The sequence below is a fragment of the Rutilus rutilus genome (assembly GCF_951802725.1).
Source record: "Rutilus rutilus genome assembly, chromosome: 22".
NCBI classification, from domain to species: Eukaryota; Metazoa; Chordata; class Actinopteri; order Cypriniformes; family Leuciscidae; genus Rutilus; species Rutilus rutilus.
Window position 1 is genome coordinate 23,407,942 of NC_140227.1, and position 18,613 is coordinate 23,426,554.

The window sequence follows — 18,613 nt, forward strand, 5'->3', positions numbered from 1 at the left end:
AAGTTTTTTTAAGTAATAAAATGATAATAATATTTTAAGCATTAAATTAGTATTAAGAAGTACTAATAATGAACCTGAGAGGTTGTCAAGAAAGCAATGCCCTTAAAGTGATGGAGAAATCAACGAAAGCTTATAACTTAGCAAATACAATCTTTTAAATAATTCTGCTGTAAATAATGCAGACACTGAGAGAGATTAGAAGCCATAACATTAATCAAACCGACACCGAACAAGGGACAGAGCGCTCCCACATCACAAGACAAAAGCAGCGGTTTCATCTTGTTAGGGAAATTCACATGCACGTCAGTGGACCATGCTGGCTCATATGCTTTGTAAACAAAACAAGAAAAAAAAAGTATATTCATCTGAAAGTTCAACAAACGTTGCCTCTTACATTCCACCATAAAGCGTAAAAGGCAGAAATCCAACATTTTAATTTCATTTTTCCCTTTTGATCCTTAAAGGGCACTTCATGACAGGAATAGTTCACCCAGAAATGAAAATTCTGTCATGTTTTATTCACCCTCGTGTTCCAAACCTGCATGTCTTTCTGTCATTATGTATTCACCCTCATGTCGTTCCAAACCAATGAGACTTCATCATTGAGGTAGTCATCAAAAGGTTTCTGTCCCTCTGTCCAAAAAACTAAAACTTAAAAGATCCAAAAAGGCATTGTAAAACAAATCCACATTAATCAAAACATTTAATCAAAGTCTTGTGAAGAGATACGATCGCTTTATATGATGAACAGATTTGATTTAGGCTTTTGTTTACATCTAAACAGTGATCTTCACATACTGAACATATTATAAACACAGAAGCTTGTACATGCATCACATGCTTCACACACTCACGAGAACCAATGAGATTTCTTCTAACCATATGTGATGCGCTCTCATGTGTTAAAATGTGAATAAACGCCTAAATCATTTAAAGTGATCATATCTCTTCACAAGACTTGGATTAAACCACTCGATTCAAATAGATTCGTTTTACGATGCCTTTATGACCATTTTGGATCTTCTATGTTTTGGTTCCATGGACTTTTTCAGTAGAAGGTTCAGGTTTCATTAAAAATACATTTTTGTTTTGAAGATTAACCAATGTCTTATGTGTTTGGAACACCATAAAGGTGAGTAAATGATGACAGAATTTGAATCTTTGGGTGAACTATTCCTTTAAGTTGTGCTTTGCTCACACAGCGCCGCACAAACTCTGCCCGATGTCCCCTTTGGTAACGCAGGATGGATCGTCTCCATTGTCTTTCCCTGGTGGTTTGGTCCTTATGGAGCCCGGCTGGGGAAGAGTCCCACGTAGCAGGCAGAGAGATCCACAGCACTCCCCAAAGCCCTGTGCTGGACTGGATGAGAACAGTTGCCTGCAAGGGTGGCAGAACTGGTAAAAGAGTAACATAAAAAACACAGCTGTGGCATAACCCAACAACAGCAGTATTTCTAACACGGGAGCATCCACCCATCGGTAGAACTCAGTCCGGTGGACGTACCACATCAAAGTCAGCCCCGTGTTCTCCACGAAACGGAGGGAATAATACACAGCCACCCGCCTCCACGCCTGACCCTTGTCGATCAAATCGGGGTCGTCCAATCTGAGCTGAACCGCGGACCAGCAGAACACGTTGATGCCAGCGTACAGGAAGGTCAGCATGCAGAGGACGATAGTGGTCCCCACACGCGTCAACGTCTTCTCGATGTTCTCCGGGAACGGAGAGCGGCTGCTCCAGAAGAGAACCCACGGGCGAAGAAAGAACAGGACGAAGTTGACCGACACCACCGGAAGCACCCACACCTTCAACACCGAGCTGAAGAGGACCAGAACGGTCACGCGCGTGGCGATCTCGAACCCTCGCCACAGGAACACGCACAGGTACGCCGACGGACGCACGGACACTTCGTAATCATCATAGCGTATCTTTATGGCGAGAATATTGCAGCGTAGGGCTCCATATACAATTGAGAGGAGGGAAATGACCATCAATGTACCTGGTAGGGAGAGAAAAGAACAAAACAAAATCACAAAATTCAGTAAAAACATAATTTGTGGTTAAAACTAACAACTGAACAAAGATCTTGTGTTAGATATGTGGATATAGAATAAACCACTACTATGTAGGGAGGTAAAATTAAATTAAATTAAATTAAATAAAATAAAATTAAATTAATTAACTAAAAATATTAACTAAAAATATTAATTAAAAATAATAATAGACTATAAATATATAAATAAATATTAAACTAAACACATAGGAATAAATAAATATAAAACAAATAAAATAATAAAATAAAATTCATAACTCAAAGAAAAGAAAAAATGATAATAGACTATAAATATATAAATAAATATTAAACTAAACACATATGGTAATAAATAAATATAAAAAATGCATAAAAAATAGATAAAAATCAATAAAAAATTAAGTTACAAATAAATACAGAAAATAATAAATTCAGGACTAAATTTAATTTAAAATTAATTGTGTTTGTTTTATCAAGTCATTTATTCTCATATTATTATATTTATTCATTTATCTTTAATCACCGCCTCCATAACTGCGGTGCACAATATGTTGCCACTTGGTTACATAATTTACTATATGCTGTTAATTAATAAAAGAATAACAAAAGCAGAAACCCTGAAGGCCTAAATCCACCAGCAGTGCAAACATATGGCCTCTTTCAGCCTTCCATCCGATCTAAAGTCAGTCACCGTTTCATTACTCTATGCCTCATGGGTAATGGGGTCAGACTGATTCACTGTCCAGTATGGTCTTCCATCTGCAATACTGCTTTCAAGGACAGACTGCAAGGCTGCCAACACATTCCTCATGCAGTACGGATGACAAAATACCTGCGAGGCAGAGTCGGGTCTATACATCTTAATATTCAGTGTACAGTGACACAGCTGCCAACAATTTACAGTGGGGTCCAACAGTCCAAAATAGACTTTTGCTTGCTTAAGTAATAAAACACACATTTTACATTTTCATTAATTACATTACCAGCATAACTTTCAGTTTACTTCCAGGGAAAGGGGGGGGAGGGGTTATGCAAATTCATAAAACATTCTGTTTAGTTCCAGGTTTACAAAAAAGAACAATAAACATAAACAATAAAAAAAATATTGGCTGTAGTGTTCTGTAGCGTAGTATATTGGCAGTATACTTTGTTTATTAGTTTTTATGTGAAATCATTTCTATTTATTTTTTAGCTTTTTATTATCAAATAATACATTATTAAAATGAAACTTTCTGAATATTTATGTTTATAGTGAATAAATATAAAAGATTTTTAATGTACTGTAGTCTCAGACACACTATACATGCGTATGAGTATGAGTTGTTTATTGGTTATTTTCAGGGATTTCCAATTTCCTTTGTTGTGAAGTGCTTCGGGGGATTTCATTAAATGAATTTATCTGTCGTCCAGTTTAGAAATTAATTCTGTCTGTTGAGGCCCTGTCTGAAAACACGCTATCTATTTTAGCTGATATTCTCAGAAACAAAGTGTGTGTCCTTGTGATAGCAAGAGGAAATAGATAAGTACACCAGTCAAAGTCATTTCAGAGGCATTAGTTGAAACTCAAGCATGTGTGCAGAATGTATCACTGAGGGGAGCTTGTTAAATTTAGACGGGTGACGTGGGGAACAGTTCCACCTCCAATAGAGAGGACTTACAAAGATATTCTATGGAGGAAACTTGCAACAAAGACTGTTTACAGATCATACTTGTTGGGCGGAAACATGACATGCCTCAATGACATAAAAAACAATTGTTCTCTCTGACATTTAACACTTTACAGATGTGGTGGAGAATGACAAAACTCATCAACAGTGAAACTCATAAGCTTGCCATGCTCCACTTTGCTGTACTTCACAAGGCCAGATAACAGAACGAAAACAAAGCAAGACTAAGAAAAGTCTTAGTCATGCTCTAGAAACCCTTAAGATGACTTAAAGGGACAATGTGTATGAATTTCTCCCATCTAGTGGTGAAATTGTATTTTGCATTCAAACGAATACTGCTCTCCAGCGCCTCGCTTTTTCAAATGCGTGTTGCATCTACGGTAGCCGTTACGTACCATAAAGCTATGACAGGATGTCTTTTAATAGCACTTCATCGAGTTATACTGTCTGTCTATATAATAAAGTACACAACCAAGCGATGAAAAAAAGCTTGTAATTAAGACCGTAACATTGACTTACTGTCGAGAAGAAAGCAGAGTCCCTTTTGAAAGCTTTCTCCTGCATTAGCTCTTTCCACCTGGAAAAAGCTATCCCGACATCAACCCTTGTTTTTTGTAATCTCCGGACACGTTTCGTTTTTACGGTCTACCTTGGACTTTTTCGACGACAAGGACTCCTTATCATGTGACTAACCGTACAGTGCAGCCTTTTAAACTTGCCGGGGCAGTGACAAGAGCCTCTCACTGCTCTGCTCCTCCGCTTCTGCTGGTTTCAGTCACGTGACGCTGGCTCTGAACGAAAACGCGTTGTGGAAACGCGTTGGCCTAGTACTTTTTGTCCCTCTCTGCTATTATAGTTTTTCAAGATGGCGGAACTACATGGAAGCCTCCGTCGACCTACCCGTCCCATATATATAAAGATAATAAATTCTTCGTTTACGAGGATAAGTCAGATCATTGGCAGAGGTATTTGTACACCATTGAGGACATATTTAAGAATAAAAATATTGATTTTAGATATTAAAATACCTAAAAAACTACACATTGTCCCTTTAAGAAGTCTCATTCTGGAAATGTATTTATCCAACATTTGAAATAGTAGTTGCGATTGTCTTCTTTTTTTTTAATTGTGATATATAGCCTATCTGAGTGAAGCGGCTTCTCAAATTAGAGAAAAATGTAGGGTGGGACTTGATTTTGTCCATCAGGAATTGATTGGGTGTGGTTTGCTATTGCTGTGATCTCGTGTGATTGACATGTTGTCATGCCCTCATGCCAGTCATCAGAGAAGAGATGTTGATGGAAGTTATTTTGATTAAAGAATACGAGGGCACGGATAAATCATTTATGGCAAATAGACTTGCTGCAGTAGTCTGTGTGTTACTGGTGTTAAACGGTTTTTGGCCATACACAGATTACATTACAGCCCTGTTATTTGCTTTTTTATAGAAATAAAAACCATTTAGTTCAGTTGGACAATGGACGCTACAATTATAACCTGAAAGCGCCTGAAAGCTTGAGTCGCAGCACAGTGCAGCAGAATTCAGTGACAAAAATCTCATCTTGTAAAATGTGCAGTCAGTACTGCTGCTCCCTATACACAAGAGTGCTCGTGATCGCGAATGTGTGTGTTCTCACTTCTCACCTCTGCCGATAGACACCCCTTTCTGCAGCACACAGATGTAGAGCTGCAGCGTGAGCTGGGGTGCAGAGCCCAGGAAGGCCTGTATGACCGAGGTCCTGGCGAAAGCGGCTCTGTGCGTGACTAACTTCCCCTCCGCCTGGCCCACTTCTTGCTCCACCTCTTCGGTCTGCCCGTCCCGGGGAATCTGCTTCTTACGGGTGATGGTGACATACGGCTCCTCCACCTTTCCAGCACTGCCATAGATACAAAAGGCATCCAGGCACCTAATGGAATCAAATGAAACAGTTCTATAGCCTTTCAAATGATAAAGTATAGAAATTATTAATATTGAATCAAATCAAAATAGTTAAATACCTTTTTAAATTACAGTTACAGCCTTTGTTTAATCAAATCAAATCAAATAAATAGTTCTACAACTTTTTAAATTATAGTTGAAATAAACAACATATAATGCCTTTGGTTAATAAAATAAAATAAAATAAAATAAAATAAAATAAAATAAAATGTTCTTCAACTTTTTAAATTACAGTTGAAAAAAAAACATATATTGCCTTTGGTTATTTTTATTTTTAAAATAAAATAAATATATAAATTAAAATAAAATAAAATGTTTTTCAACTTTTTAAATTACAGTTGAAAAAAATATATATATCAAATAACATTGTTCTATACCTTTTAAATTATAGCTGAAAGAAACAGCATATATTGCCTTTGGTTATTTTTATTATTAAAATAAAATTAACAAAACAAAAGCAAAATTGACCAGAAACCTGATCAGCACTGGTTTACCATAATGTTTAGTAGTGTTATTTAATTAAACACCCAGAAAAGCTACCATTTTTATATTAAGGGGTCGCTGGGTTTGCTGGAATGTCCAATAATTGTTGGATCTTACTTATATCCATCCGCCGTGTCACATTAGACCATGTCAGTGCTCAGAGAATTGCACTCAATCCAATGAAAGCTCACCAGTTTAGTTGTAGCTTACCCGAGGACAGCTATTCTAAGGCCTCAGTGGACAATCTGTCCATCTCTTTCATTAAAAATGCAGAGACTATGTCTCACAGGACAGGTAGTAGGTGCCAATCCTTGAGTGAGCATTTCCTATCCCAAACCTTGACAACAACCTTGCCATCTTACAGTAATAGGTTGTCGGCAACCTTGGTGATGATGTGATGATGGATGAGAGATTGTTAAGAGAAGGCCAAGAGAGATTTCACAGGCCATTCACACAAACTCAAGGAAATAAACAACTGAATTAAACATTAATGACACAGGGCTGAAACTGTGCTGAGCTTAATCTGAATGAGCTGGCCTAGGTTGTGTTGCTAAACTGTACTATTAGAGAAACAGAGGCAATATATCAATGATTCAATTATGCACATGGTCAATGCAACAACACACAGACTGATAGAGATGGAACAGTTTTACTGAGGCCTGGACTGGAATGGAAGCTGTCAATAACATCAATAACTATACTAATAGATAATCTAAGGACACAAATTCTCCATAAGTGGCATGGTACAGTTTGGAAACATTACTATTTTTTAATGTTTTTGAAAGAAGTCTCTTATGCTCATCAAGCCTGCATTTATTTGATCAAAAATACATAATTATTTTTTTAATATTATTACATTTTCCATAATATACTTAAAAATATAATTTATTTCTGTGATGCATCATGCAAAGCTGAATTTTCAGCATCATTACTCCAGTCTTCAGTGTCACATGATCCTTCAGAAATCAATATTATATGTTGATTTATTATCAGTGGTGGAAACAGTTGTGCTGCTTAATTCATTGACCAATAAAAAGTTCAAAAGAACAGCATTTATTAAAAATAGAAATCATAATTTATTATAGGAATATTAGTAATTGGTTCACAAAAAAAATAACCTAACCTAAAATAAAATAACAGGATTCTTATGATAACGTTACAAGAGCGTTATGTTGTTGCTAGGGTGTTATGCGCTTACTGTCATGAATTCACTTGCTAAATTCCATAAATAAAATAATCATATTTTTCGTGCCTCTTATTTTACAGTGCTATTACCATTACTTTATATAGAATAATAATTAATGAAACTGCATTTTTGTAGAATTATCAGCATTAAATTCTATTTGCAATAAACACCTGCAATGCAATGGCCTTGAGAAAAAAAAACAGATAACGAATTGTAAACTAATAACCCTGCAGTCCTTATACTTAAATTTTGTATATATATATATATATATATATGCTACCCAAATATACATTAGCCTACATTTATTTGTCTAATAGAATGTTAACACCTCAAACATTTATTCAAAATCACCTTTTCAAAAATGAGAAGGTACATATTTTATGGAAAGACCCGGGGACATGAATCCTTGAACCATGAAACCTTTGACATGAATGCGCACCTTGGACTATAAATTAAACGACAAATATTCATAATATGTATGAATAGGTAAAGCACAGGTTCATCTTGCGCGTGAGGAAAAAAAAGGGGGGGTGGGGGGAAACACCTTTATGTGTAGTCGCTCAAAATGGACATTGTTTTTATCTTTATCCATTATGTGGATGGGTATAATTCCCTTCTACAAGCAAGGCTTGTAGCGTTAAGTAGAAACGCATCCTTGGACACTAGCAAAATGCGAGTCGCCACTTACCTTATTATTGGTCCTAGTTGTAATATATGAAGCAGCAGTACTAGAGGTCTGTCTCTGCTCAGGTCTCTGTGAATAAAGATAAGTGTGAGCTGCACCAGCACGGATGGCACAAGCGTGAAGAGGAGCGTGAAACACTGCCAAATCTGATCACCAGCGGAGCGGTAAGTGCTGCTCAGATACAGAGCCGCCGTGGTCTCGGCCGTAAACAAAGAGACCGACACAAGGACAGAGCTGGGTAGTCTCATCCTCACTCAGCCATGTTTCTTTTCTGCTCTCTGATCTCACGAGCCAGCATTTTGAAGTTCCAGTGGACGCATCAACCACCAGCTGCAGATTCACAGCTGATCACCGCGGCGAATAGATCTAGTACTATTACAAATCTAACCGGTAGAGGGCGCAGTGAGCTCAATATTTACTGCTGTCAGTGTCAGCAGCGTGTTCATGCTACACGAACATGCTACGTACTACAATGATCACCAGCGGCGTTTATCTGACATCCTGGGTTGAGCCCATTTAGTGCCATATTATAATGCTAAAATACCTACAAGTAAATATTTCAATCCAGAGGTAGGTTTCCATAGGATGGATTATTGCTGGGATGGATTAATGCCAATTTATGCCACATAAGAAAAAGAGTCATGTGCTGAATTCAGATCCGCATACTGTCTATAGCCTACTACTCGTAGCCTACAACTTTTACCATCTTTCTTTCTATGGCAAAAATAGTAAGAGCAGTGCTATGCGGTTCCAATTGGTCTCAACGGAAATGACACACATCTCCGTGATGTATGTGTTCCAACACATACATCACGGAGACGTCTATTTGATGTGCGTTTACATCTGGAAGATGTATTTTTTAGAGTGTTTGCTCATCTGCAATACGTCTATACGACGTTTCCTGTCAGATGTCAAATAGACGTTTAGAAAATGTCTTTAAGATGTAATGATTTAGAATGTATGTTAAACTGACATCTTAAAGATGTCTATCAGATGTTAGTAAACAGCACATGCTTTCCAGATGAAGTGATCTTTAACAGACATCTTGCAGACGTACATGTGCTATCTGGGAAATTTAGCAATGCTTTTGTAAATCTTAATTATCAAATTACTAAGTCTATTACATACTATTAGGCTACATAATTGTGATATGAAAAGTCAAAATTATGATTTAAAAAGTCATAATTATGACATAACAGTCGAAATCAGCCGCGGCTCGTCTGTATGGGCAGGTGATAGGCCTATACCAAAATATACCAAATATACCAAAATATTAATCCAAACATAGACCTCTATATACACTTGAAATAATAATGAATTATAAATGTGTTCAGCATTCTGTAACAAATGTTCTTCTAGACTGTTTTAAGTCGTAAAGTGAGCAGGATATATTAAAATGTAGCGCATGGATTTTGCAGGCATGTACTGTACTATTATGATAGTAAGCGGGCCATCTCGGAGCCCTCCCTGGCTCTACAGCGCCCCAAAACATTTCCAATGTAAATCTGTGGAGGAAAATGGAACTGCATTGCGCTCTCAGATTTCTAACCCTACGTGTCTGCATCATGTCCGTAACTATAAGTCTGTTCTTCCTATGTGGACTAGCATATCAAATTAATAAAAGTATAAACCCTTTAGTTTAAACGTGCTCATGTGAATAGCCTTTAGATACAGTTTATATTGTGTTTGTTTTATGTTTTTTTTTTTTCCTCCTCACTGGAATTCCTACATAACTTCCAGCAGAAAACATTCGGACGCAATAAATACATTAAGATGGCATTCTATGCGTTTGTCGCGTGGACTAAAGTATGTCAATCATCATTAGAGCGCCACCCTCAGGCTGAATAACGCAAGGACATGAGAATTCTGCCAAAAGTGTGTCTGATGTGTTCAGTGCTCTCTGATCAGAATATAAAGCTTACAAAATGTTTATCATAAACTAGCAGAATCTGCCCTACCTAAATTTACTGGCAGGAATTTCTAAGTCAATTTTGAATGTATAATTTCAGAATTTCAAATTTAAAAAAAAAAAAGTAATTAAAATAAAAGATAAGGCCTAAGAAATAAGCAATGACTGGTAAACCAGCAAGAGTGTAAAATAGATTCTCTCCATGTTGGTGCCGGTGTTTGTGCCGGGGTCCGTGCTGGTAACCGGTGGACAGTAACCTGTGTCCTTATCCGTGCCGGTGTCCGTGCCGGTGACCGTAGCGGTGTCCGTGCTGGTGTGTCCATGTTGGTGCCGGTGTCTGTGCCGGTGTCCGTGCCGGTGTCCATGCCGGTGTTCGTGCTGGTGTCCTTATCCGTGCCGGTGTCCGTGCCGGTGTCCTTATCCGTACCGGTGTCCGTGCCGGTGTCCGTGCCGTTGTGTCCATGTTGGTGCCAGTGTCCATGTCCATGCCGGTGTCCTTATCCATGCCAGTGTTCGTTCCGGTGTCCGTGCCAGTGTCCTTATCCATGCTGGTGTCCGTGCCGTTGTGTCCATGTTGGTGCCGGTGTCCTTATCCATGCCAGTGTCCGTTCCGGTGTCCGTGCCGGTGTCCGTGCTGGTGTCCTTATCCGTGCCGGTGTCGGTGTCCGTGCCGGTGTCCTTATCCGTACCGGTGTCCGTGCCGTTGTGTCCATGTTGGTGCCAGTGTCCATGTCCATGCCAGTGTTCGTTCCGGTGTCCGTGCCAGTGTCCTTATCCGTGCCGGTGTCCGTGCCGTTGTGTCCATGTTGGTGCCGGTGTCCTTATCCATGCCAGTGTCCATTCCGGTGTCCGTGCCGGTGTCCTTATCCATGTCAGTGTTCGTTCCGGTGTCCGTGCCAGTGTTTGTGCTGGTGTCCTTATCCGTGCCGGTGTCCGTGCCGGTGTCCGTTGTGTCCATGTTGGTGCTGGTGTCCATGTCCATGCCGGTGTCCGTATCCGTATCCGTATCGGTAACTGGTGGACAGTAACCTGTGTCCTTATCCGTGCCGGTGTCCATGCCAGTAACCGGTAGACAGTAACCTGTGTCCTTATCCGTGCCGGTGTCTGTGCTGGTGACCGTGCCGGTGTCTGTGCCGGTGTTCTTGCACATGCTGGTGTCCGTGCCGGTGTTTTTGTACGTGCCGGTGACCGTGCCGGTGTCTATGTATGTGCCGGTGTTCGTGTAGGCCTACGTGCCGGTTTTTGTGCATTACGTCACGAAATTACCGACTCAGAGGAAGACCACGAGTGCCATTTAGGACAGGGCTGAAGTGTGCCATCTGGGACAGAGAAACAATTGTGCAGCCATCTTTAGAATATCGTCTTTGAACTTCCATTTTTGCAGTAGCTCGGTAAATTTCTATGGAATCGCTGCCGAAGAGTAATTAGCTGGTGAAGTGGATTTACTTAGGCCTACTTAAGTTATCATGAGCACTGTAATGTTAGAAGCGGATGTCTTAACAAATGTCAGTGGACCGGGAAGATTTAAATCTTACCTTCATGCTGTGGAAATACAAACCGCACAAAGCACAAAAATACAGAGCACAACGAGCTCAGTGCTGAAAAAGGGCGGGGCTACAGAAGGTCTATAACTGCACAGAAAAAGTTATCATGCTAGGTGGTCGGGTTGAACGTTAATTTAAAGAAAACCATAGGATAATAATGAAATAATAAATTCATATTAAAGGATTGTGGTCTATCCAGTCCAGATATTTTTCATTTGAATTTTGGGATTATTAATAGCACTGCTGTGCATATCAACATTAGTCATGCATTAGCTGTAATGAATAGCAAACACCAATAGAGGGCGCTTTAGACCCTGATTAAAGCACTGCAGGATAAAACAGTGGTTATTGAGTGCTCTCACATTAATCACAAGTAGCATACATGGCAGTCAACGGACAACCTCCTGCAGTACAAACTATAAATGCTTATCCCTTGGACCATGACTTGCCCAATTAGAGCTGTCCCCTCCAGCAGGGCCCAGTGCTTTATGTTCTAAGACCCCAGGGTCAGGATCTAATCAACCTCCTCCCAATCTTCAGGTGCAGACTCATGGTGACTCACCTCTTCCAATATTTTCATTATTTGTGTTTGCGTATTTGTACCAATTTGATTGTTAAAAAAAAACAAATTGTTTCTATCAGGTTTTGTAAAGAGCACTTCTTTGTATACAGGAAGCACTTATTTTCCTGAAAATAACCTTTCTGAATGCTTGACTTCTGTTGAAGTCCTACAACTAAAAAGCACTTTTTGCAAGTCACCCTGAATAAGAGCTCATTAGACCAAATTAATTAATTAAAATTAAATTAAAGCCAAATGCCGTATATAACTAAATGGCAAAGTAATGGAAATGTATAACAAGTCAATCCGTTCCATTTTTTTCTTTTTTCCAGAGTTTTCTTTTTTTATATATAACCTTTAACACGAGTTAATGGCAATCTTTAAGTAAAAAAAAAAGAAAGCTATTTCTCATAATTACGACTTTATATTTCACATTGTGACTATGGCTGCGTTCGAAGTAGGTACTTATTTTGAATAAGTAATTAGCCTACTTCACGACTGCTAAGAACGTATGTTCTATAGATAGACCTTATGTAGCCCCGCCCCTTTTCAGCGCTGCGCTTGTTGTCTTTTGACTTCCGGTCTGTATTTTCACAGCGTTTTGCGTGTTTATTAATGAACGGCTCGTTTTAAAATCTTCCCGGTCGACTTACATTTGTTAAGTCATCTGCTTTAAACATTACAGTCCTCATGATAACTTTCGTTAACTTTACATTAAGTAAATCCACTTAAAAACCTAATTACACCTGGACAGCAATGCCATAGAAATATACAGAGCGACCACAAAAACGGAAGTTAAAAGACAATATTCTAAAGATGGCGGCGCCCTCGTTTCTCTGGCGCATAAGGTCTATATAGTATGAATATATATAGTGTGTAGTATGAATGTAATCTGGACGTACCACATCTGCCATGTTGTCTTAATCATGTGACCTACTAGCGTAAATTGTGTTGCATCACCATTCACAAATCCTCTCTCACATACTGTTTTCAACTCCCATATAGTTGGGAAGAATGCGATTTAAGATGAAGCCTCAATCTAAAAATTGCTTCATTTCCTGCAATTGCGACTTTACATCTCAAAGTGTGATTGCACTAAACATGAAAAAAAAAAAAAAAAAATTCCTCTGAGGCTAAAACAGACTTTCATACCTTCTTACGTGATGTGCCCTGAATTTTTTAAAAAGGCACAGATTACATGCAGGTGAAAGTGTTTATTACTATACAGTAGGCCCTACATGTCTCATTCATTATTATATGCAGTAAGTGCCTTTACTGCCTGATCCACTAGGCTGGGGAAATTCAATTCGGAAAATCCTAAACCCAGTGAGTGGTAAGAATAAGAGCGATGTTTACAGTTCACAGTGTGTGCCCATTTAATGCTTGAGATAGATTCCCATAGTCTTATCGATTTAGCAAGCTCTGTTTGTGTGTGTTTTGTGAGCCAATCTATAAAATGCAACGTAATGGGATCCCATTTCTGTGTAATTTGACAGTTTTTCAGGAACTGATTTCTGCAATGATTACGGACCCCCATTCCACTCTGCTCTGTTATTCCTCCAGGCACTCCAAACGGGATTAGTATTGGCACTGACTCAAGAGAATGTAAGATAAATTGGATATGATCTCATAGACCCTCAAACATAAACACACAGCTTCATAAGCGGGAGAGGAAGCAAGCGAAAGGTTAGAGAGGTGGAAGAATGACAGATTTTCATTCAAAAGCCAGACACATACAATATAAAACAATCAGAAGTGTCATTTTAAAATCAAGATAATATAATAATAGCCCAAATTCCACTTCCACCTGTTTCTGTGTTTTTAACAGACCACAGAAATCCAGAATTTTCTCCTGACAACTGATGCCTCATTGACAGGGTTTCCAATTAAACAAGTGAATTACAAAAGTAACTATCACGTTTGAATACCCTAATAAAAATCTCAACTTGAAAATCCTTCTGGTGGGCTCAGGCGATGCATTATCTTGACCAGCGTGTAATAAAACCCAGCGGTAATCCAACTCGAATTCTAAAGCTGAATTGTCTACAGAAACACTAAAGAGAACGAAAGGCTTAATCATTGTGTGATTTTCCACTGAGATCGGCCCTGTAAACGGAAGAGGGTGGAAAGAAGGTCCTCTTCTGTAGCTGTTAGATGGCTGTGAATAGAGTGCTCTGTGTCATTACATTTCTGTAGAAACCCCATAGAGATCAGCTGTGCCTTGTATGGGTTCATGTAATTGTCAATTGTGTCTCAATTCATTTTCTTATTTACTTCGTTGTAGTCAGCAAAAGGCCTGTATGTTCTGTATGATGTATGCAAAGTTTTAGGGGATACAAATTACGTCATTTTCAACTGTTTTCACTGAAGTAATTTTCTCTGTTACATTTTCATTTCATTTATATAGGTTCATCAAAGCAAAGAGGAAATGACGCCGTGTGAATGTGTTTCATGGATTTCTATAATACCCGGAGAAAGCTTTCAAGAGCCTTCCAGAAAAGAATCAGGTAGGTACTATAGTGTACAGTAATAAAATGCTTTATTTGTTGCTTGCAGGGATTTTGTGAGAATACAGTTATTTTGAACAGAAATGGAGGCTTTTTAGAACTGCAAACACATTTATCATGGTTTCCAGGCAAAATCTGCCATGAATTACTCTCAGTTGGCCCTGATAAAGAGGATAATAAATATCAGGACAATCAGTATAACATTTCGAAAACAACATGCAAACTGAAGCTTTTTTGCCACATTACAGGCAAATCATAGCCTTAATACTTTATCCAAATACTAAATACCACCAAAGTCACATCCATCCATCCATCCATCCAGTATTTAAAGTATATATGAAGACTTCAGATGCAAAAGCCATCTGAAATTTCCTTCTAGAATGATCATTTTTCTCAAGCTTGTATGTTTATGTTCAGTTATTTCACTTTAATGGCAATGAAAATTACCTATTAATAGTCATTAAAGTGAAATTACTGACCTTAAACATATGAGCTTGAAAAAAATGCTCATTTTAGAAGAAAAATTCAGATGGCACTTAAAGGCTTTTGCATCTGAAGTCTTCATATGCATATAAAGTAGTTCATTTAGAAAGCAGCAATGAGCTAGCATAATGAACGGGATTGATCTAATATGGTAATCATTTGAATTTGAATAATTAAAAGACAGCTATTAAAAAATATTACAGCCCACATTTTTTCTTTGAAATTTACTCACCATTTTTGCTCATAAACATTTGTTGACTGTTCTGCTCTGCCATCATCCATCACCCCCCTCACACTGAGCCATCAATCATAGGAAAGAATGGTCATTTCCCTATAATATTAGTGCCATTTTTGATCGTTCCCTTATATAATTCACAAATTTAGTCAGACCAAAATTAGGTTCTCTGAGTAAAAGTCCTGTTTTTGTGCGAACTAGGCAAGGCAACTGCCATGGGCAAATGGTTGTGAGGTTGCTATGGTTTCCTTCCTATGTAAGTGTTCTTATGTGTGTATAAGTGAGATCAATTTATAAGGACATATGTGATCCATGCTCAAACATCAGTGCAAAGATGGCATTTACGTGCATAGTGAAAGTCTCATAGAGTTACACGAGCAGCAAATAGAACACCCTCAGATCCACTAATGATTTCCAGGGATCAAGCAGACACCTGTATCATCTGCCATTCGACACATGACTAAGAGTATACATGTTATAGCTATTTACCTACAGTCCACTATTTATCAGGCTGTTTGATTAAGGAAATAAAATCCATCTCCTTGTTGTTAAAAAAAAAAAAAAAAAATCTTACATGATTTTAAACAGAGGAGGTGTTTAAGGAGGTCTGTCAAAGGAGGTGCTTAACCTTCAGAAAAGTTGATTATCTGAAATTGTTATGACCTTTTTTTTCTTCAAATCTTGCAACCCCATCAATCTTTGGGGCATGTCTACAGTTTTAAACCCTGATTTTTATTATTTTGTAGCAACAAACAAAGAATAAACATCAAAATAGACCTAATTCTAATTGCATAAAACTAAAAAAAAATTAATATATTTTAAAATGTAATTTATTGATGGCAAAGCATCATTACTCCAGTCTTCAGTGTCACATGATCCTTCAGAAATCATTCTAATATGCTGATTTAGTGCTCAAGAAACATGATAACACTTGTGCTAATATTTTTGTGGAAACTGTAATACATTTATTGGATTCTTTGATGAATAGAAGAGTTGAATAATTCATTACAGAATAATACTGTAACCTTGCATGCTCCTGAATGTTTGGAGGTGAGGAACAGGAAATATTAGAAATATTGTAAAGGGAGATTAAAGAATTTCGATCATGGAAGCAGAAACCTTTCGATCATGCAGCCATCATCGGGAATCTGCTCTGTTTATTGCTGAGATAATAACACAGCACTATAATTCTGTGGTTATCTCTACAGTTGATAAGAAGCAAAGGTCTCAACTGAACCTTTTCATCGTCAGTTTTACTGAAAAGGTTACAGCAGTTTGCTGCCAGTCTGATAACCTTTGACATGAATTTTCTTTGCTTGTTTTTCATGATTAGTCCATAATTGGTATCAAGGAATCATACTTGGTATCAAGTTGTTGTTTAATTCGTAACACATGAGGAAGATGTCCTGTGACACAGCATGATATGAATATGTATACTTGATGTGACGGTTTCAGTGAGTAACTCGTTATTTCTGAGTTGCAGGTGATTGGCTGAAGGGAGTAGTTGCACACCTCAATGTAATCATGACGCTCTATAAAAGACTGGGACAGAGATGGGAGCGTGGGGCTGAGCTTGTGCAGAGATTGGGCTGTTTTCGTTTGCTTTGTACCTTGGGTCTCATGTCAAGAGGCTATCGGAGAACTCATGAGATGTGAGGGATATGGGTGATCACCGCCGCCTTTTGATCCATCTCCTTTGGGATGGTTGTTGTTTTTGGAGATTTCATGGACTGAGAATGGTTGGACTGTTGTCTTTCATAAATGGCTACACCTTTGCACATATCTGCTGACGCACTGATTAGCATTTATACTGATCTTTAATGTTGTTCTGTCTTATACTGATAAATAAATTCACTTATTAATTGGCTGTGGTGTGTGTGGTGGTGACGCATCGAGTTGTTGCGATTCAGAAGAGATCGTAACATTGAAAATATCTGTCTTATCCATTGTTTGTGACGAAGAAAAGAACCATTTTCTTGTCATTCTTTGAGAAATGCTATTATGGATTGGATTCATAGACAGGTAATCAGGGCTCTTTGTCTATTTGCTTATGGAAGATAATAAAGAATGACATTTAATCAACATATCTGGGTTTTGGCTACGACTCAATAATTGCAGCATTTTTTCCCAAATCCTTTCTGCCTATCTGGAAGGAGTGGTGTTTCAAAGATAATGTCCTATAGATGTCCTATAACATTCAGCCGCTGTGACATTTAGGAAAATTGCCACACTGAAGCGGAATTGTATTTTCAAAGAGAAACAAAGACATTATTTTGAATAACAGCCATTTGAGAAGCGTTTCAGAGCAGACTGAAAAAAGAATCAATATTATATAAAACGTCTTATCATTGCTTTTCTTTTCATCATGGTAAAAGAGTTGTATTTTACACACAATACCAGCACTTTATAAGTCTTACTTTAACTTACAAACGTTCATTTTGATTCCTCCAGAAGATGCTTAAGAGTTACTTTTATAATTAGAAATAAAAGATATGTGTCCCTGCACACAGTGGGTCAAATTAAATATTATAATTCATTTTTCTGCCATGGCCTATTTTAATATTATTATTATTTTTCTTCATTCATTTTAATCATGGATATCTAATTCAACCCTATATCTCACGACTCTCATTCATTACAGATCATTTGGAAAGTTAAGTTTTGTCGGTATTAATCAGTGTTAATCAATAAGGATGTGCTCATATTCACATGGTCCCTATGAAGTGTCCATTGCTCCCTAAACAGTGAGTAGGGGACATATGTAGATCTGTTTGACATGATGTATGTGAAAAGTATGACATGATATTAGCTCTCTCCACCCCACGCTTTCCTGTCAAAATCTGTACTGTCCTATCAAATAAAGGCACAAAAAGACCAAAAACATAACTTAAAAAAAAAAAAAAAAAGTGACTGATGAGTTTGCATGAAAATATCATATGGAGTTTGATTCGGTGCTCTGCTTTTGACATAAACACCAAAAGATATAAGCCTGTTTATTTTATCCTAACTACACAAGAACATATGGTTAGTGGCATTGTATTATTTGCATCTTTTCTTGCTGTCTGCTATATCAGAACAAATCTGCAACCCATTTTTTGCTCTCAGCTGTCACTTACTATTGCATATCAAGCCTGAAGGCGTATTAAACATTTTTAAGAAACATGTCTTGCATGTCCCAAAATTCATTTTTTTGTGGGTGTCAACACAACATATACAGGTCATGCTTGTAAAAACCCGACTAGCCAAATCAATTCACCTGTTGCTGACAATTGTTCAGACATAATTTTTGCTTTGCTTACAGCTTCACATAGATATCACACTTATCATAATTGTTTTACTGCAATAATGGGCTCTGGGACATTGAAAGCGGTCTGATTGTGATA

The 18,613-nt window shown here is 37.9% G+C and overlaps 1 protein-coding gene and 1 long non-coding RNA gene across 4 annotated transcripts; one reads left to right on the forward strand and one right to left on the reverse strand.

The window, feature by feature from the left end:
• Positions 1-453: 453 nt before the first annotated feature.
• On the reverse strand, positions 454-8,378 carry xk (X-linked Kx blood group (McLeod syndrome)). 3 transcript variants are annotated; one of them, XM_084396186.1, is made up of 4 exons: positions 7,997-8,378; positions 5,345-5,607; positions 1,505-2,000; positions 454-1,378 (listed from the first exon to the last, which is right to left on the reverse strand). In XM_084396186.1, the coding sequence occupies exons 1-4, from the start codon at positions 8,239-8,241 to the stop codon at positions 1,195-1,197; spliced, it is 1,188 nt and encodes a 395-aa protein (XP_084252312.1). In that variant the 5' UTR covers positions 8,242-8,378; the 3' UTR covers positions 454-1,194. The 3 variants fall into 3 exon arrangements, with proteins under 3 accessions (XP_084252312.1, XP_084252311.1, XP_084252313.1); XM_084396187.1 differs by having other exon boundaries at positions 1,142-1,395; XM_084396185.1 differs by having other exon boundaries at positions 454-2,000.
• On the forward strand, positions 8,053-17,310 carry LOC311282433. The gene is made up of 3 exons (XR_014625935.1): positions 8,053-8,157; positions 14,413-14,512; positions 16,714-17,310. It is a non-coding gene; the product is annotated as an uncharacterized lncRNA (long non-coding RNA).
• Positions 17,311-18,613: the final 1,303 nt, after the last annotated feature.